Genomic DNA, 20,644 nt, shown 5'->3' with positions numbered 1-20,644 from the left:
CAAATGCCAAATGGATCCACAAGCTCCTTCGGAGACAGACCAGTGACTTGGAGTATGTCACAGGGTCAAAGTGGAGGCATGGCCCACTGCCTTCCTCTGTCTCTATGGAGGCCTGCAGTCAGCCTCTAAATGTGTGCTAAATCAGAGAAAGACTGGGCATAGGGCATTGATGTTTGGTCCATCTTCTCTAAGCCTTGGAAGGAAAGCTACAGTGAGTCCTCGGGAGCCTGTTGACAACTGTTTCTTTGCTATGGTCTTGTCCCCCTATTAGACTTTCAGAGATAGTTATTGGGGACACTGCACTTTGCATGGAAGCCTTAAAATTCCAATACTTGGTATTCAGACCAAACCCTTCATTCCTCAAGGAAGAGCTAAGAGTTAAAAATTCCCTCCTGATTACACGCTGCTATGCCAGAGGTAGGGATTATGGGGATAGTGTGTCTTAGCATTTCCTACCTGTTTCAATGTGGTTGTTTTCTCATTCACCCAATATGTATGGGTCATTCACCTCGTTTCTCCATTTTTTTTTTTTTCCAGAGGAAAGTGCTTTGTTTATAGTTACAGGTTTAGCGGGTCTGTGACATAAAGTGAGTTTGGCACTTCCCATGTCACCATCTTGGACCAGAACTGCAAAAACTCACACTTTGTATCTTCAGACCTGAACTCTCCTGTGACCTCTGCAGGGATTGAGCTCTGCCGCCTCTCCTCTCTGATGCCTCAGAAAGGCCCCAAACTTGCCCAAAGACACTATTTTTTCTGAACGATACTTCTAGGAGAAGTGGATCAGGGCAAAGACAAGTCATCTGTGATCCCTCCCCGCCCCTCGTTTTCAAATGTAATCCACCAGCACATCCTCTTAACTTTAGCTTCCAAATAGATCTCCAAACTTACCACTTCTCACTATCTCGTGTCTTAGTCACCATCACTTCTGGCCTAGACTCCTTCAAAAGCTGCCTCTCGTGTCTCATGGCTTCTACTCTTGCTTTTTCGCAAATTTTTTTAACCCAAAAACAGTCTTCTTAAAAGCATAGGTCAAAAATTTTATCACTCTCAGAACAAAACCCAAATGGCTTAGCATGGCCTACAAAGCCTTATGTAGTCCAGAGCTTGGCGGCCTCTCTGTCTTCTAGTATTCCTCTCCCCACCCCTACAACTCACTCGGCTCCAATAACACTGTCTGTCTCTGCAACAGGTCAAGGTGTGTACTGTCCCAGGGACTTCACACTTGGTCTTCTCTTGGTTCTAATAGTTTTCCCTTTAGGTTGGGTAACCACATAAAGAAACAGGATGCTCACTTACATTTGAACTCCAGATTAAAACAATATTTTTTAGTATAAATATATCTCCAATATCTCACACCCAGAAGAATGGTCTAATACACAGGTTGTATGGTACTACTTGATAAATGCATAGTAGGTAGTCGATAAAGCAGCACAGGTACAGCCTAGTTAGAAACACTGCAAACATAAAATAGTAATGTAAAGGCTTGGCTCTTGACCAGCTGCTAATTATGTGTTAATGTGATGGAATGGAAAATCAGTATACAAACAAGACCCATTCATGTAGTAAGGATATGTTTTGTCAAAGAAATTCTGGTTAACATAAAACAAATGTGTTATGAAAAGAAAAAAAATATCTCTAACTCTGATCCATTGTTTTTATGTTTATATTTCTAGTGTTTTTAAAATTTATTTGTTCAGTTGCGTTTCCTGTATGTGATGATGCCTGTTGCAGTCAGGGAGGGGGTAGGTGAGATAAGTTATTTGGAGTCCCTCAAGTCTGCAAGTTGATTTCACACAAACAAATCTGCCTCTTCAGTTTCCTGTCATCTTTTCTCATGTGTTTTGCATGGACAACTACATACACCAAGACTTGAAATTATTCTATGAAATAAGAGATACATTTTAAATCACAAATGCACAGATGTGGAGAAACATTAGCATTTTCTCCACCTTAAAGATAGACCAAAAATCCCACTACCATTATAAGCAAGTAAATCAGTCTGATTTTTAACGATGGGTACTTTGTTTCAGTTTAACACACTCAGGTAGAAAAATGATACAGTGCTAATGCTATATGTACTTGTTTTTAAAATATGGTAATTTTTTCAATTTTCTTCTAGAGACTTCTCTCAAAAGACTCCTAATAAACATATCAGCAGAGAATTCCTTTTTCATTACTCATTAAAAGAAACAACACCTAAATTGTACTTATATGCATATGACTTTGCCCCAAGGCTCTCTAAGACCATGCATGCTAGAGGCTAAAATATTTTCAATTTTCTCTTGTGAAACATGTAAGTTGCCCTTTCTTTCCCCAACCAGAATCACCACGGTGACTAATTGCACATAGTAAGAGCTCAATATTTTCTGAATTATACTCATTATGTTCAAAAGGCAAGTTGCGGGTGAAGACATGCACCAAATAATGGCTGACTTTTTCATTTAAACTGCTCTGTAGTTAAGTCACCTACAGCAGCTTCAAAGAAAATGTATTTTTAAAATTATTTAGGTAGATGGAACTACACAGTCTAAGACTTTTAATAGGAATAAGTTCTCTAACAAACAATTTGTTCTCCTACACTGCACCATAACACAGTAACCACACTAACTCATGAAGTAGGTAGTATATGTGTTCAACTACACAAATGCATGTGTGTATTGTCTACATACACGTACCTACACATTCATTTTTCATGTACCCAGTAATCTTTCATAAATTAGGTTTGCAGTTTGCATAAAATAATGAACTTTATCGATGATACATATTACTGGCTGACTTGCTTTGATAAACCATGGCTTTATTTTTCTTTTGTTCTTTACCACTTAAATTGCCCCAAAGCTCTTGTCAAAAGGTCTCACTTGGACCCTTGGGTTTTAATGAAGTCCTGGTGGTCTATAATTGATACTCTTTTTGGATTGCACAGGATACAAGAGTCCTATCTTTAGACAGTCATTCTATAAATGCTTAGATACCATCCATTAGAAGATGTCAGAGATGACACCAGCATCCCGGCTTTCCTGTGAGCAGAAACTAACCCACCACACATTCCTGGGTAGCTAGACTAGCATTGAAGCTTAGACTTTGACCTCTATTGGTCTTCAGTGTGAGGAAAGATGGCCAGTTATCCTCAGTATTTTTTGGTAATATTTGTATTATGTTTTCAACTCTGTATTGTTTCAGAGAAAATGATACTTCTTTTGATATTATCATATCAACACTCACATTGCATAGACGAGATTCACTGTTCAGTACTGATAACTGTGTTTCTAAATACTTAAGTCTTATTAATGTAAAGTATATGCCCTCTACATCATCTTCTCAGGACTATTCATTATATATTCCTCAAGGACACAATAATAATAGGAAATCCCTGGTGTGTTCTTTTCATCTTTCAAAAATTATTTCATTAAGATGTACTGATCCCATCCAGCTGAATCCACAATGCTATTTATTTTCTTGGTAAAGTTATAGTTATGGTGAGAAAGAAAAATATCAAAGAAAAATTCAATCATATTTTTTAGGGGAGAGTCTTAGAAGAAAAAAAGTAAATGCATTCTTTCCTATAGATTTTTAAGGTAAAGGTAAAAATCTTTTACCTCCCAAGGGAGCTGACCTGTAGTTTTGTAGCCTGTAAATCTTACCTAAAAATTCTATGACTGAGAAGTAAACTTCTGAATCAAAGGTGAAAATAGAGTAAATATTTATACTATTCCTCACCTAGAGAATATAATGTGATAATTTTTTACCCTTATGTTTTACTTTCATTTCTATTATCACAAATAGAGACAGGTATAAAAAAGACAACATGGAACCTATGATTTCACTACACTTTTCATATGTAAATGGTATGATCACAAAACATAACTTCAGAGAGCTACCTCTCTATCAATTGAAAACACAGGTTCATGCAGAGGGAATTTCATTTTGGTCTTTTAATTGTCCAGGTCAGCTAGGTTTCTTTCACTTGGAATCCTGTGCCAGGAAGACTATTATGTTATTAGCCCAGGAAAAAAACTAGTTTTCTGAGACTCCCTCTGATATTCCACTTTTCTCCCCCTCTGATGAGCACACAGCACTCACAGTAATGGCCATATCTCCATCTAGTGGTTTCCTAATCAACGAATACCTGGAGAGCAGTGAAGAAAGAACACCATCAAAGTTGCTCTAGTAACACTAACCATGAGGATCCCAGAGCATCAGAGAACAAACTGCAAAGCTGTAAGTGAAACCATGAACACAAGCTTGGGGCCTACAACATCTATGCAGTCATACTAATAATATAATTCAGAAAATGGTCACAGGTTAATAAGTGATAATTTTAGCCTAGATACTGTAAGTCATTCTAAGTAAAATGAACTTAGAAATTGGAAGCACTTGTACTAAAATATTTTAATAGCATCAATATTGTGGTAGTAAAAAATATAAAAAGTTGATTAAGTCATATTTGTTTTAAAAAGAAAGGAAAGCATAGAATTATTGACTTAGAAAATGTTTGATAAAATTGAAATGGCTCATTAATTTAATGTCAGCATCTTTTGAAAATTGAGATGACCAGCTCTAATAATCATCCTCAGGGTATTTTTCTTTAGTAAAAAGCTAGACATCAAGAAACATATAATTTTTCCCGTACTGATTTAATCTTTATACAAAACCTTATAAGAAAATACTGATTTTTAAATAAACATAGGAAAAGGATATGCCGGGTTTGGGATTAGAAACTTAAGCCATATTTGAATTCAGCTATTTACAAAACAATATTCGTACTGGAATTTTAAAAACCTGCTTTCAGGACATTTATTATAATGAATTTAGGGACATGGATTATTTATTAAAATTTCTAGCCAAACACACACAAAAAGAAAAATTAGAGAAAGTGACTGACCATCCACACCACATGAAAACTTGCAGTAAAATGGAGATAGGAGCTGACATCATGGTACAGGCACGACTCGTTGTGCACATAAGTTGATCCTATTAATAACGGGCAAAGTAGCAAGTACAGGAAAAGGAAAGAAAACACAGAAAAGAAGACATACAAGATGAGATTTCATGCAGTTTGCTGGCAGTTAGCAGTTTATGTGAGCCTCCATCCAGAGCAGGGTCACAGTGACCATTGCAAATAAGCATTACCAAAACATTTCACTGCTAAAGGAACACAAGACATTATTAGCAAGTTAAGCTACTGAGCAAGAGCTGTACTTTCACACACAGTAGGATGTATAATTCACAGGAATTTGAATTACTGAAAATTTGTCTCTGTCCAATCTTTCTCGTGCCTCGATGAAAACATAGAGTCTCCTAGGTTGGAAACATTTTAGGTAATAGGGTTTTTATGTGATCTTTGAAGTTGATTTGAGTGAATTTAATCTCAGGCTTTGGTGACCAGTGGTTGATGAGTGAAGTTTCCCCTAATGAGCACCACCATCCTTGGGCCCACATTCATTCTTAAGGGAATGATTTGACAGGGTCAAACTCCTGAAAATAGAGTAGATAGAACAACAAAAGTCCTCATATCTGGATTTGTGTTGAAGTCTAACCGCATAAAATGGAGAAAAACAACTAGCTGCCACTTGGAATCACTTTCTCCATCAAAGAGGAATGATCAGTAGTCCTTGCAGAGATAACGGGGGTTTCCTGGCTAACACCTCTTGCTTTTTAAGTCTTATTCCTCATTACTGATTTTACTTATTTTTTGTTCCTCTTCTAATCATAGCTAACTGGATAATATTTATGAAAATTCCCTTTTTTTTTCTGTGTATTTGAGTAAATAAGTACATACTAGACAAGTCTATTCTAAATAAATTACAACCTCTATAAACGTACATTAATAGGTGATCTGACATTTTTTGGGAATAAACAATTCCTAAGATGATTACGCTCTCAGTTTGTATGCTCATTGGAGTATGCAAGCCACTTAATGCAAAGGCACACCTTGCAGAGGCAGAATTGAGAAATGTTGTATTTAAAATTCGTTTTTCACATTAGGCAGAATTGTGGTGTGGCCTTTACATTTGAGAATCAAGTTTCTTAATTAAAATGGTTTTAAAAACATAAAGCTGATTACATGCATAGTATGTCAGAAGATTGTTTCTTGGAGGAAGACAGCTGACCTATAGGAAAAGCAGCAATCATCTTTACATGACATAAGATGTTTTGCAAAATTTTATGAACTTAGCCCTCTGTAACTGACCCGGTCTAATATACGCAAGGTAAAAATGCAATTAAGAGAAATAATACAAATCTATGACAGAGTCAGGAGCCATGTTAAAAAAAAAAAAAAAAAGGAGAATTACAAAATATCAGGAAACTAGCTATGTCACAAATTTTTAAACATACCAAATAAAGACTAAAGAAACACGTAAAAATAAATTTTGTATCTTAAAGATTGGAGTATCAATGAAGGGAGGCAAATCACATCATAAATAACATTTACAGTAATTACTATTGATGAGAAAATGTTTCAAATCATCAGATTGGTGACCTAGGATTGTTAGTAAATTGATGGGAATTGTGTTTGAAAGTACAGTTTCTGTTGGAAGGACAGATAGAAGAAGCAACTGTTGAGCTTACACTAACCATGAACAGTATTGAAATGAAAAATCTATCTACCAGCAAGTACATCATGTTAATGAGAAACACTATGATTAAGACATCATGTTTGAGTTAAAAATGTAATTTGTTTCCTTAAGTTCCTGAAGACAATGACTACTGAGATAGAATATTTTAATACAATAAACCTTTGGTCTTACCAAGACATTGTTATCAAAGCAGACATCGGGTCCTTTTCGGTATCTGGGTTGTTTAACCATATCACAAGGATCTGGACCATCAGCTAAAGAAACTTGTTAAGGAATACGAAATTACTTGTTCTTTCCACACAATTAAAAAAAAAAAATATTTCCCAAAGCAAGGAACAGACAGACATCTATGCCATTAGTCTAGTCCCACACGACTAGTTCAAGTACTTAGGGATTTAAGGAAGTAAACCGCCACGTAAATTCTTTTGTCACACTAGTGGCTATATGAAGAGATCACTGTGGTTTTTATTTTTACTCTACACGGTGTGGCCCTTGGCAGATGCAATTACTCAACAGTTACCTGTAAAGATAGAAGTGGCTGAAATGAGCAAATAAGATGGAGCCATACATGTGAACCCGCACAAGGGTGCTCCTATGTAGCAAGACAGAAATATAAACTCATTGGTAACAATAAACCCCAATTTCAAACACAGCTGGGACTATTCCCGCCCCCCCCCCCCGCCTCCGAAACAACATGAATAAATGAAAAAAGGACAGGCGGTCTGGTCTACGATGCTTTAACAGTCACTGGGCTGTCATTTAGCATATTTATAAGCATAAGCAGTTTGGTGTTAACGGCCACTGCAGATACAGCAAACGACGGGACTTCCTTCTTTTTTAAGGCTGAATAATATTTCGGCGTAGATGTACACCATATTCAACTCCATTTTTTGACTGTGGAATGTTGACAGCTCTCCAGCCACACAAGTCCCAGGTAGCAAAAACCTAGCACTACTCCCTAATGGCCATAAATTCCCAAGCCAGCTGCCCCTGCCTGCATGCAAGCCGAAATTTCCAGATCTACCTGCAAAACTGCACTGCCTCCTCCACAAAGCCTCATATGAGCAAGAAACTGTTCACATTCTCTTGGTGCCTGGGTGGCATCATTAGTCTACACATTCGAACCACATTTTGCATGAGAGGTTCATTCTGCCTGTGTGAGGTAATCACGGCATGCTGTGTGATGTTATTCTCTTGATGAGCATTATCAGTGTGACGAGGTTAAAGAAGCATTACTTTAAGACCGCGTTTGATTCCAAGCATTTCTGATGTCAAAGGATACAAGTCTGCTCTGCTTGTATGAGCAGTCGTGTGTCACAGGGACAAGTCCCTTTGCTCTCAACCATAATGAATATTAAGTTGGTGTTCATAAGTTTTTCTACGTGAAAGATTCTGCAAAAGAAATAGTTATAAAAATCACAGAAAATGAGCATTTTTTTCTTTTGGGCAAAAATTAAAATCTTTCAAAGGTTCTTACATATAATATGACATGTTGAAACACAAAGCATCACCCACATAAACAGTAAAACAAAATGAGAATACGTAGAAGGAAAACATCACCATGTTTTATTTATTAGCATGCACAGTGTATTACCTCTCTCGATACTAGAAAATTGCAACACATGTTTTAGTGTCACCTTTGTTTTTCAATGCAAAATAAGCACTGCTGAGTTGTTGCAACCCGTAGAATAAAGGTTTTATTTGACATGCTTAAGAAACTGTGGTATTTATTACTGAAAATAAACAAAATTACCTTATTTTACACATTAAAAGCTTTGGAGCCCACACTAAGCATCTTGCCCAAGCCAATGGCAAAGTAAATCTAGACTAGTGCTGTTCACCAAACTACTGTGAAGATGGAAATGTTTTCGGCTTTCTCCAATATGGTAAATAGCCACACTAGGCTATCGAGTATTTGAAACGTGACTAATGTGGCTGAGGCACTAATGTGTATTATTAGTTATAATTGAAACAGCCACCAGTGGTTGGTAAGTACTGAACTGGATAACACAGATATAGACAGAATAAGGGATTGAACTTCCATGCCGTATTTTTTGCATGTCTTAAACTGCTTCTGCCACCATTAGCAACCACGAATAGAAATGTTAATCTGTCACTGAAGATTAATTTCTTTATGATGATGTATTTTAAAAAGAAAATGATTTTCTTTTTCTCCATTGAACTTGGGGCACAAGGATAAAGCCAATCAAAAGCAACCATGATTCCACTTAATATCCTGATTACTTTAAATTGTAAAGATTTGTAGTCAATTTTTAAAGCAGATTGCCATCAATGACATCTATTAGTCAAAGGCCAAAGGATTACGAAACTGTTTGCTAAAGTGGATAGACGGTCTTGCTACGACACAGAGGTTTGCTAAAGTAAATCATAAAGTCATACGGACCAGGTCTGTTAAAAATTCACACTAGTTTCATTTAACTCCTTCCAGAAAACAGTTCTCTGTTAGAAAAGTCTGGATCTCTTAGCAACTCTTCCAGCCCTTTCACATGCTCAGATATCCTCGCCTCCTCACATTTCCTCTTTCCTAGATGAACATTTCTTCGAGAATAACCTGCCCTCCTCTGCTAAAAACAAAGTGCCTCTCCCCCCCATTCTCAGGGATCCTATGACATGGATTATCACTCTCTCTCATGACTTTGAAAAGGCCCACCTTGGCTTTTTCTTCTATCCCTTCTAGCCAAATTAAATTCTCAATATCTTCCAAAAATGGCTAAACATGTTTATGTCTGCTAGTGACTCACCTTAGCTTTGATTTTAGGAAGTGATATTTTCTCCTAGTTCTTTTAGTTTCAATTCAAAAATACATGCAATTCTAAATTCCAGTGAAGAGTAGAAGTAAAACACGTCCCTCCCTAGACTATCTTTGTATACACCTATTTAGTAAGTAAATGTAAAATGAAATCCTGTATTTAGCTTAGACTTACTCAAAATGACGATTAATTCTAATCTTACTACAGTTCATATTGTTCTACAACTTTAGAAAAACTTTTAAAGGGGTTCTCTTTTTAGACAAAAAGACATTAAAATATAACCACATTTCTCTTTGTTCTGCCTAAAAGTAGGTAGAATTTCATTCACCCTATTATTATAGTCAAAAGGATTACCACTTACCAGTTAGGATCAATCCTAAAGAATGTAAATTAAAAAAACAACATTCAGCAAAACTAAAGATCTATTTCCAACTGTAAATAGTTACTCATGTCTCTCTCACACTCTAATAACAGTCTCTGTTATTTTCTGTAATGATTATAAAAGCGAATACAATTTCTTAGTGAAATCACACTATCCCTAAAAGGAAGAAACAAATTACCTGGAACAGTTTCCACAGTCTAACACACCACTGAATGATTTACTATCATTATCGAAGAAATACTGGGTCTGTTCAGTAATGCAGCTCTGCTTTGACAGAGAGGCTGTAAAGTCATCATCTTCCATCTCAACTGTGGAAAAAACAAAGATCACCAGGAGGGGACGCTACAGTCAGTGCCAAGAGCCTTCATTTCCATGGAGCAAAGCGCATGTATTAAGGGCAGGCACCCTGCTCGGCTTATTTATTGTCTGACGTAGTGGCAGTCCCTCATAGGCGCCCATTAAATGTCAAGAGAAGCAATGAATCCAACAGATAAGAGTTACAAAATAGAGGCCGACATGACATAAAAAAGTTTCCAGATCCTTGGGTCAGGAGAACTCAACACATCCCCAAACAAAATTTTATTAGGACAATAGCTGAGTAACTACATACCTGCCTCAAGAAGTCGTGGAAAGGTCAAACTCAGGAGAAACTGCTGTAGAATAGACCTAAATTGCAAATACAAATTATTATTGACAAAAATCTACATATTTCCTTTACAAATAATGCAGTAAAAACCCGAATAATCTTGCAGGTACACACACACACATTTCTTCCTCATCTGCTTGGAAAAAGTTGAGACCTTGCCAATAGAAAGTTGAGGAGTATTTTTATATAATTATTTCTTAAACTTTACAAAACACCGTACATTTGTTTCTGCAAAAGAAGTTGCGAAGTCAGACATGTTAAGGACCGAGTGAGGGACCACTTAAGTGTGAAGAGGCCTAACAAGAAATGAGATCATGGAAAGTGGTACCTAGGAAAAGTGTCAATATTTCATGCCATAGTTTTCTCATTCAGGGGTGCTTATTTTAGTTTTAGAACTCTATGGTGGAATAAAGCAAAAGATCAAACAAAAATGATTTTGTGCCATGGGTTTGCAAACCATTTACTTTACAATATAGACTGTATCTGTGAATACATAACGTGACATTCATGAACTAAAATATATACCTGTTAAATATAGGACACTTGGCACATTTCAGTTTTTCCAATAAATGACAGTTGAACCAAATATTAGTATAGAATCATCTGGAATTGAATTCAGGAAAAAAATAAAATAAAAAGGCGGGGGGGTGAAGGAGGTAAATTCTGGCCAGAAAATAGCATAAAGCCAATCATAAAGTAATGAGGATTACTTTGAGATTTAAAAAGCCTGAGTAAATTAATATTTAAATATCACTATCACAATAGAAAGTGCCATTTTTCACCAAAAATAGGATTTTTAATCTAAAATCTTTCTTACTTTCATAAACTGGTAGACTGATATGATTTTTGCTGGGAAAGCCTCACCATCAAATGAACGTTAAAGTTTAATCTACAAGGCATAAGGCTTGGGCAATGATAACAAAGAAGGGGAAGAAGGAAGACGAGGGATCCCAGACACAAAAGGAGGTTGAGTTACTTGACTGACCAGAGCCCAACAATGATGCATTTGATCTTACAGACTTTCCACAGTGCCTTAAACAGTTTAAATGTATTGTTTTCATAGGTGGTAGGGTGTAGGTGAGGTGTTGAAGGAGGTAGGGAGGTTAAGTCAGTAAAAAGAGAGAATTAGATCCATTTCAGCAACATGATGCCTCTAAAACTCTGCCAGCCTCTGTTGGAATAGGAAAGAGCTGAAAAGATAAGTCATGATGCTTTGAATTTGATGACGGAGACATCTAATTTGGATACTGAAGGCAATTAACTGAAACCTTTAATAGATTGATACACCTAAAACTTAGGGAATTGGGTATAAAGTTTCAACAGATCTTGAAGAGGCTGAAGTCTGCATGAGCATATTGTTTTCATATGAAAAACCAAGTGACAGTAACAGTGTTAAATTGATCATTTTGTGAAAACTACCAGTATGTCATTTAGGAAACAAACAGGGTAGTTTCCATAACAATTATTCACGTGTCACAAAATCTGGACTGTCCTCAAATTCTTTACTATTTCACCGCCCCTTTCTCATTACCAGTAAAAACACAATTGTGACTTACCAGGCAGCTGCAGTGGCCCACCAGCCAATGTGTAATATGTCGGCTATTGATGGCTATAAAAATAATGAAAAAGTCGTTATGTTAATCGACACTGAGTGTTCCTGCAAGAGGCATGGACGAGGTGGAAATTACTGACCACGTATGCCGAGCGATGCCCTGCTCCTTGTTTCGGTGCAGCACCAGGTTCACACACTGACTGATAATCGTAAGATTTGTTGAAAGCATAAACCGATATATTAACCAGGTGTCGCATCAGACTTGGATCAATCTCTCCAAAAAATCTTCCAATCTGGAACAGAGGACAAAAGAATCAAGTTTCAAATTCACTCCACATGTTAACACCCCGACCGCTGCAACGAAAAGAAGTAAGACGAACTAGGAACTAAAACTACTGGAGCTTAAAAACCAAAGCAATGAAGCTGCACGGGATATTCCGAAAGAAGTGAGAAGAGCTTAGTTAGGGGTTCGCATTTGCTCCGTGGCTTGGTGTGATGCATGTGGAAGGAATACACACAGTTAACTAAGCATTAAGATCACAAGTGAATTCCTTGTGGGGAAGAGGAAAGCAGCGTGACTGAGAGAAATGGGTGATATTAGAGAAAGAACAGGAACCTAGGAGCAAACCTGAGGCTCATCAACTGCAGTCCATAAACACGGCCAGTTAAGAAAAAGCTCAGTGTTGACCAATTTTATCTTTTCTGTTCCTAGAAGTTTAGTTATTTACTTTGACAGAGAGAGACAGAATTGCAAGCAGTCTCCATGCTGTTAGCGCAGAGCCCAGTCTCACCAACTATGAGATAATAACCTGAGCCAAAAGCAAGAGTTGGACTCTTAACAGACAGAGCTACCCAGGTGCCCCAAGATCCTTTCTTTTTAAAGAGAAACCAGAAATGTAGATTGGGAAATGAAATTAATTGGCAACGAATTCTAATTTGCTTGAAATCCCATTTGAGCCCAATAGCCTATGTGCTGCCAACTTGCAAATTTGGGAATAGAAACTTCATCAGTTCAAAGCAGCCATGTATTAAGTTAGATATTACTGATTAATAAATATTTAATATGCAAACATTTTCTCAATTTCTGAGAGATCGACAATAATAACTACATGTTTTAATAGTAACTGTTATGACTAGAAAGGAAATTCAACTAATATCAGGAAACTGTATTTAGAATGTATTCATTAATGGTTTATATTATATTTAGCATTTAAAAATTTATTTTATGACAGAAATATAACAACTCATTAATTTCTATAACGGTTTGAAGGACTTTTGTAATGCCGATTAGGGAAACACACTTAGGAAACTGTACTTTGTCCCACTGTGGTACCTACCTGGTTAGTATAATCATCATGATTTGCCATCAGAAGAAACCCACCATCATCTAGAATCACACAATCCATTACCTACAAAAATAAAAATAACAATGAACACAATTTGAGGAAGGTTAGGAGGCTTCATTATCAGTACCTTATGTTAGATAGATGATTTTATATATATATTTAGAAAGAACATACATGTATGCACAAGGGAGGAGCAGAGGGAGAGGGACAGAGAGAATCCCAAGCAGTCTCCCTGCTGTCAATGTGGAGCCCGACACAGGGCTCGATTCCATGACCCTGGGATCATGACCTGAGCTGAAATCAAGAGTCAGACGCTCAAGGGACTGACCCACCCAGGAGCCCCAGTAGATAGTTACAACAACAAAAATAGGAAAAAACTTCAACTTAAAGATACATGCTCCAGAGATTCTGATGAAATAAATTAAGGACACACACAGATTCAAATTCTCAGGGTTTCATACTGCACCACTACCCATTTAGTTAAAACTGTCAACTGAGTCTGAACAAATCAGAAGGTCAAATCAGAAATAGCCTTTTTGCCATTTGGTCATCTAAATGATCCAGGAAATTGGATAAGCCAAAATAATAATATGTAAAAACACACTTAATATTTTGACAAAAAAGATACCTTTAAAAATGCATTGTAGTCACCATGCTTCAGACTAAATTAAAAAGCATGCAGCATAAGGATATTTACAACTACTTCATATTTTCAATCAAAATTGGTTGAATAATTTGAAATATAGAAGCAGAAAACAAAACAAAAAAGATCATGACACAAAAGAAATCAATTCCCACCTGGTTTGTATCATGTTAAATGCATGGATCAGTTTAGTAATTTTTATTGTATAATATGACAATTAAAAACATTGTTCTCAGAGTTGGGGACATGTGGAAGCAACTTGCTAAAACCTCGACTCTCAGAACAGTCTTTATAGTCTCTATTTACAAAGTCTATGTAAAATGGAAAGAGTATAAAAAATAACATTGCTGGCTTATAATTTCACATGACTAGAAATAAGATGATGTGAACCCACTGTTTGCCTTGGAAATAAACACATACACATAAGAAGATGGGAAGCAAATAGTGGAATTCATCCTTTGTATTCTGGGAATACTTTATGTAGTATCATTCTTAGAACATACTTAACATTAAAAAAAAAATTACTTATTTTTGAGAGGCAGAGAGAGAGGGAGAGACAAAATCCAAAGCAGGTTTCAACATATTTAACGTTTAAAAAATTTGTTTTATTTATTTTTGAGACAGAGAGAGAGATGGAGCATGAGTGGGGGAGGGGCAGAGAGAGAGGGAGAGACAAAATCTGAAGCAGGTTCCAGGCTCGGGGCTGTCAGCACACAGCCCGACGCGGGGCTTGAACTCACAAGCCATGAGATCGTGCCCTGAGCCAAAGTCAGGCACTTAACTAACTGAGCCACCCAGGCGGCCTGAACATATTTAACATTTGAACAAAGAAATGTCATAATGAAATAGAAGTAACAGGAGACAATGTAAAATCCAATCCATATAAGTGGAATTTGATAAAAAAATAATAATGGCAAAATTGAACTCAAAAAGTTTTCTTGTCACTATGAATACTGTGTGAATAAATTCAGAGAAACTATAAAGGACAGGAAAGATTGCCTTGATAACCAGTAAGGCCACTTTAGTTAGAAACTTCCCACTCAGGAACAGAGCTAAAGATACTTAGAAAACTATCTAACACAATTGACATTGAGTACACTTCATACTGAAATAGGCTTTTTAAAATACTTTCCCTTAATATGTGAATATTTTTAATGGTTAGGAATTAAATGAATTTATTCAACTTCTTACCTATAAATTAGTTCAAAATTTCATAAAATATTTTTTAGCATTTAATGAAAAATTCCTATATCAAATGACTTTCATCAATGACTTTATGATTAAAGTCTTAACAAGAGTAACAAAAAATTACAGTTAAAATTTTAAAAATTTTCTTACATCACTGTTTCTTTTGCAGTCACAAACTGGACCAGCACACTGAAAGACAAAAATACAATTAACCCCACACATTTTTAATAGAAAAAAGAATTTCCATGACACATTATTATCATGTTAGGAATCTGAGAATAATTTATCTAGTATCAAAGTAAGATTAAATGACAGTCTATCCCATCATAAAAAAAGCAATAGCTTCATCTTTGTAAAATATTAAGAGCTATCTAAACTAATATTTCAAATTATATCAAAATATTTTTCCTCCTAACTAATTTAAAAAAGTCTTTCCAAAAATATTAATTCATAGTTCTTCTTAATTTAGTAGCACTGAAAATTATACATTGACAAGACTTTACTTTGACTTTTCTTATTTACATTTGACATGGAGTGTAGCATAAACGTTAAGAAATATATATATATCTTACCGGATCCCTGATTGATGTTTTGGTGAAATTCTCTATCCAAGAATTTACATCAATTTTAATCCCAACAACTGAAAAATGATGTAAAGAAGAATTGACACATACATAGAAAAAACGTGGCTGTGATTCTTAGTTATCTACTTTTCCTCTTACATTTGAATATTTCTGAGCAAATTTAAATTTCTTGGAATTAAATTAATTTCAGCTATACGTTGAAAAGTGGACTTCATTGAAAAGGTTGCAGTTTTAATGTCCATATAACATTTGCTATATGATAATTTATGTAGTGTAGAAAGTAGCATTAAATTTTGGGTTGAATGTAATGTTTATTACAGAGATTTTATTTCTTTGGGTTTTCATTAAAGAGACCACTAACTGCTCTTAAACTATTAAATAACTTTCGTTTATATTCACAACATACTTTACTCGTTGGCAACCACCTCACCAATTAACTCATATATACAATAAGCTAAAGGGGAAAAAAAAGGTGGTAGTGTCAGGCATAGTCTTGTAACATGAGGTCACTCAGGTGGAATGTTTTAAGAGGCTTCGCTAGCCCCACCAATGCATGCATCATGTGCTTGAGAAATGTATGTCCAACAGACAGACAGATGGGTGGGAGAGTGAGTGAATAAATGAGCCATTGAGTGAATGAAGGAAGCAGTCAATGAGTTAGTGTGGAGGTAATATCTAGTTGAACCACTGAGGGGTAAAACAGCCCTCAGGAAAAGGAAAGTGATCTATCTACCTTCTCAATCTGGTCTAATGTACACTCTCTTACACATTCAAATACGGAATCATACAATGAAAAAAAAAAAAAACAACGCTTCTACTAGATGGCATCCACTTAATGCAGCCTACCTGCATTTCCCATTGATGTTCAGTTTTATGATTTGTTTTGTTTGCTTACTTGATTTTATTTTGGCAAAAAAAGAATCATTTTTCCATTTTATTGTAATTATATATATATATATATATATATATATATATGGTTCTTACCTAATTCATTTTATCAGGCACATGGTATATATATATGCTATAACTTATTTATCTTTTCCTTAGAGGATGGAAACTTAACTCTTCATGTTTAACTTACTACAAATATTCACACCCTTGGACACGTATCCTTTTGTGTATTTCAAAGTATCTTCTAGGACAGACTTACCGAGTGGAAATGCTGGATCAATCTGGCATGTAGAATTCTGATTTGACTCCATTAATTTGAGCAGCAGTGTATACACATACACATCTAGGAAATCCCTCACCTCTATATAGTATCTGTTCTATTTTTCCCCAATCTCCTACATCATTGTATTTTATTTTCAAAACTTTGTGTATCTGTCTTTGACTTTATTTTGCTTAAAGGTTTCTGATGGCCTTCCTGGTAAGTACTGCCAGATTTTAATAGAAATATTTGGTCACATTTAATTTTGGCCATGTCCATATACCATATACACGCTTACCTGCAGGTTTAAGAAGCTTTCCTTGGATATAGATTTCCACAGCTTTGCTTACCATAATGCCTGATTCATAAGCACCAGGTCCGCTTTCTGAAAAAAGAAGAAGGCAACAACAAAAAAGGAACACAGGCCTGTCTAGATAAGTCAAATAGTGAATTTCTCTCAAGAGGGATAGGTGGATGGTATTTTGCTTAAGTATTCTAGTGTAGATAAGTAATGAGGAGGTGGGTTGTCGTCTCTCATCTTCCTCTACTGACCAGACCCATTGGAGTGTCCGTGGGATGTGAATTTATTCAGCTTGGCTGCATCCATGTCCACAACATAATGGACGCAGGCCAAATCTCTGCTTCGTGACACTTGCTAACTGAGTGGAGAGGCTGCTGAGGTGGAAAGATTGATCTTAGAACCCCAAACAGCCTTTGCACTTTAGACGTAAGTCCCTGGACAAGATGCCAAAATTCTCTGAACTTTGGTTTCCCCTTTTGTAAAAATGAGGCTGAATAACACCTACCCCCAGAGAAGCCCAGGGATTAAATTAGAAAGGTTTTGGGAAAGAATCCAATAAGATAGTTTAAAATGTGGCCTATTGATAATTTTCATAAATAATATATTTAACTAAAACTGACTAAACTGATTGATGATGTCTTTAAAACTCATTACACGTTCTTTAATAGATTTGCAGTTTGTGAAATGAGGGATTATCTACATATGTTTCTATGCATTATACATACCTGTTGATATGCTATCTCTACATTACTGGATGATTGTTTCCCGTGTGTGCATTTTACCTCAACTAAATGGAAGCTTCTGTCCTTCCAATGTCACACGTATACTATACACTTAATAAGGGCTGTTCTGAACAATTATGGTTATTGGGGAAAGCAGGAAGTAATAATTTATCTAAAAAAAAGGAAATTGAGAATGGCTGAATTCTGAGTAATACTTACTGTTAAAGTAGGGAGCAGTAAAAACATAGTTGTCATTATCGAGACTCCTTTTATAGAAGCTATCCTCGTATGTTTCTGGATTTTCTTGCCAGTTTTCTCCAGCCCTAAAGAGGAAATGGCTCATCATTTTTATTCTTGAATCTGCCTGATAACCTACTTTTCTGTGAACATCACAGAATTTTACAGACATGTCTACATCTAATGATACTCATTAATAAGCAATAAATCACCACAGAACAGATAACAAGGGTCAGAAAAAGCTCTTGGTTTTACTCTGCAGTTTTACTATCCAGGTGATGACGTACAAGTCACTTAATAGGTCCATTAATAGTAATAGGCCTCCCCACCCTAGGTGACAGACTATTTTGGAGACAGAGATAAGATCCATTGAAGAACAGTGAAAACAATGAGGTGCTATGAAAATATTGCCAATAGGCTATAAACTTTACGTTGAGTGTGTATGAATAGAAAAAAAATCTCTTGTACTGTGTCTTAGATTTTGGAATAAATATCCAAAAGGATCACTGAATAATCATATAATAGCATTTTTAAAGAAGTAGGGTATTTTAATAATGTAAGTAATGTTAAATGACTCCATTTTAATCTAATAATCAGTTTCTCTACAGAATGGCTTCCTTATAATGTGCACATCCTCAGAGTAGTCGTGTAACGTACGGATTTCTACAGATGTTATTTGAACTTACTCCTTGGGATAAACTCTGGTAATCCCACCATCAGTCACAACGAACCGTGCTTTCACTCCCTTGCTAAAACAGAAGACAGAAGAAGGCAATTTTTTATTTCACTTGGTCTCCGTAAGATAATAATTTAGGTGTTGATGACACAAAGAGAAATAAAATGAGTTCCTAACATAAAGGAAGACAAAGTAAATACATCAATGCATGCAAACTATGCTTTAATGTTGCAAATATCTAAGAAATAAAGGGAGGATGCTTAACGAGGTCACTTCATAGTAAAGACCAATACAGCTGCGTTTGGAAGATGGAATTAGCAGAGATGACAGAGACAGCAGGAAGATCTTACATGTGGAGCCAAGACTATGTTACAGGAAAGCTAGTGAAGAATGTTAAGTATTTGGTGTTATAAAAACAGAAGGCAAGGTGAGAAGCAACAGATAGTAAAGTTTCAAGGACAAGCTTCTTAAGAAGGGTCAGCTCATGAATAATCTTGAAATCCATGCTGGAGAGCTTCACCTTTATCCTGAAACTGGAGCTGCATTAAGAGGAAGGCTGGCAGGGGTGCGTTCTATGGAGGACAGAATAGGGGGTGTGGGTAGAGGAATCGGAGGCCCTGAGTATAGACTGAATATAAGCAGTGCTGTAATTTCTCAGAAATTGGAAATTATGAATTTGGCTATGAGGAAGACAGGACAACATTGACGGAAGAGCTATTTAGCATTTGGTGACTGACTGGACATGGGGTGGAGAAGAGACCGTAAATGAGAATCACAATCAGATTTCTCAGTTTGTTGACTGGGTGAATAGTAGTGTTATTAAAAGGCCACTTGACTAGCATCCCTATTTGATCACAAACATGGAAATTCAGCCTTTTTAAATTTGGTTTGTTCCCACTGCAGTGTGTAAGTGTGGAAAGATAAGTATTGGCAGATGTAGATGTTAGTCCTGACACATACCCAACACTGGAAATACAAGCTGTCAACAATTCCAAGATGAAATTGTTATTAAATTAGTAAAATTTAAATTTATGAGCCCTAGTTTCCAAAAATTTCTCAGAGAAAAGCTAAATTGAAATGCAGGATATATATATATACATATATATATATATATATATGTATATATATACAAATAGGAACAAATACTTACATGTTTTTCTGCTTACTCCAGTAATTTTGGACAAGTTCATTTGTAAAGCCTGCATCCAGCAAGACTCTATTAATCAAATCCGTATTACCTAATATAGAAAAAGGATAGCCTCAATTACATCCACATAGTTTTTTCATTAGGATAATAATGAAACAAATATATTCTCTGTTTGTTAAATCAATTTAGAGTGGATAATATTTCTATGAATTAACAACCATATCCAGTATTAATTTTCTGCATGTTTTTGTTGTTCATCTTGCCTCACAGTTTTCAGGCTATGGCCAGAATAGAAAAGCCAATTCTAAAAGAAAATTATTTTGTAAATTTTTTCAAAAAGATATGTGAAGTATGTCAATCAAGAAACATTAAGGAAATAACCTTCCTCTCTCTCTTCTTTTTTATAGGTTAGTATGGCGATTCGAATCTATCATAATTGATGGACAATTTTATATGTAAATATAAAACTACATAATATAGTTTTTTCTTCGTTTGCTTTGGTGAAAGAACTGAGTAACTTAGCACGGACCAGCACTATTTCAAGGCTGGCTTTTGGAATCTGTCATTTCTGGAATAACCAGAGAACAAAAATAGCCCAAGTTCAAAGGTCACGAAAGGGCAGATGGCAATGACCAAGGGTCAATTAATACATATTCTCAAACAAAAAAACTTCACCTTCTTTCCTTTCTCTTGGTCCTGTGTTTTAAGCCCATGACAC

General features: G+C 35.9%; 1 protein-coding gene across 8 annotated transcripts in view; it reads right to left on the bottom strand.

Moving 5' to 3' along the window:
• CACNA2D1 (calcium voltage-gated channel auxiliary subunit alpha2delta 1) overlaps nucleotides 1-20,644 on the bottom strand; it is a 495,580-nt gene that overhangs the window by 15,603 nt on the left and 459,333 nt on the right. For all 8 annotated transcript variants that reach the window (XM_040472796.1, XM_040472797.1, XM_040472798.1 and 5 more), the window contains 13 exons: nucleotides 19,930-20,017; nucleotides 18,790-18,852; nucleotides 18,086-18,189; nucleotides 17,142-17,228; nucleotides 15,682-15,749; nucleotides 15,260-15,298; nucleotides 13,270-13,341; nucleotides 12,073-12,225; nucleotides 11,937-11,989; nucleotides 10,345-10,400; nucleotides 9,913-10,042; nucleotides 7,864-7,973; nucleotides 6,753-6,835 (listed from right to left, as the gene is read on the bottom strand). In XM_040472796.1, the coding sequence (XP_040328730.1) occupies nucleotides 6,753-6,835; nucleotides 7,864-7,973; nucleotides 9,913-10,042; nucleotides 10,345-10,400; nucleotides 11,937-11,989; nucleotides 12,073-12,225; nucleotides 13,270-13,341; nucleotides 15,260-15,298; nucleotides 15,682-15,749; nucleotides 17,142-17,228; nucleotides 18,086-18,189; nucleotides 18,790-18,852; nucleotides 19,930-20,017 (1,106 nt within the window). The remainder of the gene's footprint in view (nucleotides 1-6,752; nucleotides 6,836-7,863; nucleotides 7,974-9,912; nucleotides 10,043-10,344; nucleotides 10,401-11,936; nucleotides 11,990-12,072; nucleotides 12,226-13,269; nucleotides 13,342-15,259; nucleotides 15,299-15,681; nucleotides 15,750-17,141; nucleotides 17,229-18,085; nucleotides 18,190-18,789; nucleotides 18,853-19,929; nucleotides 20,018-20,644) is intronic.

Source organism: Herpailurus yagouaroundi, unplaced genomic scaffold (assembly GCF_014898765.1).
Source record: "Herpailurus yagouaroundi ecotype Mexico unplaced genomic scaffold, PumYag 100, whole genome shotgun sequence".
NCBI classification, from domain to species: Eukaryota; Metazoa; Chordata; class Mammalia; order Carnivora; family Felidae; genus Herpailurus; species Herpailurus yagouaroundi.
This window is presented reverse-complemented; position numbering and strand designations above follow the sequence as displayed.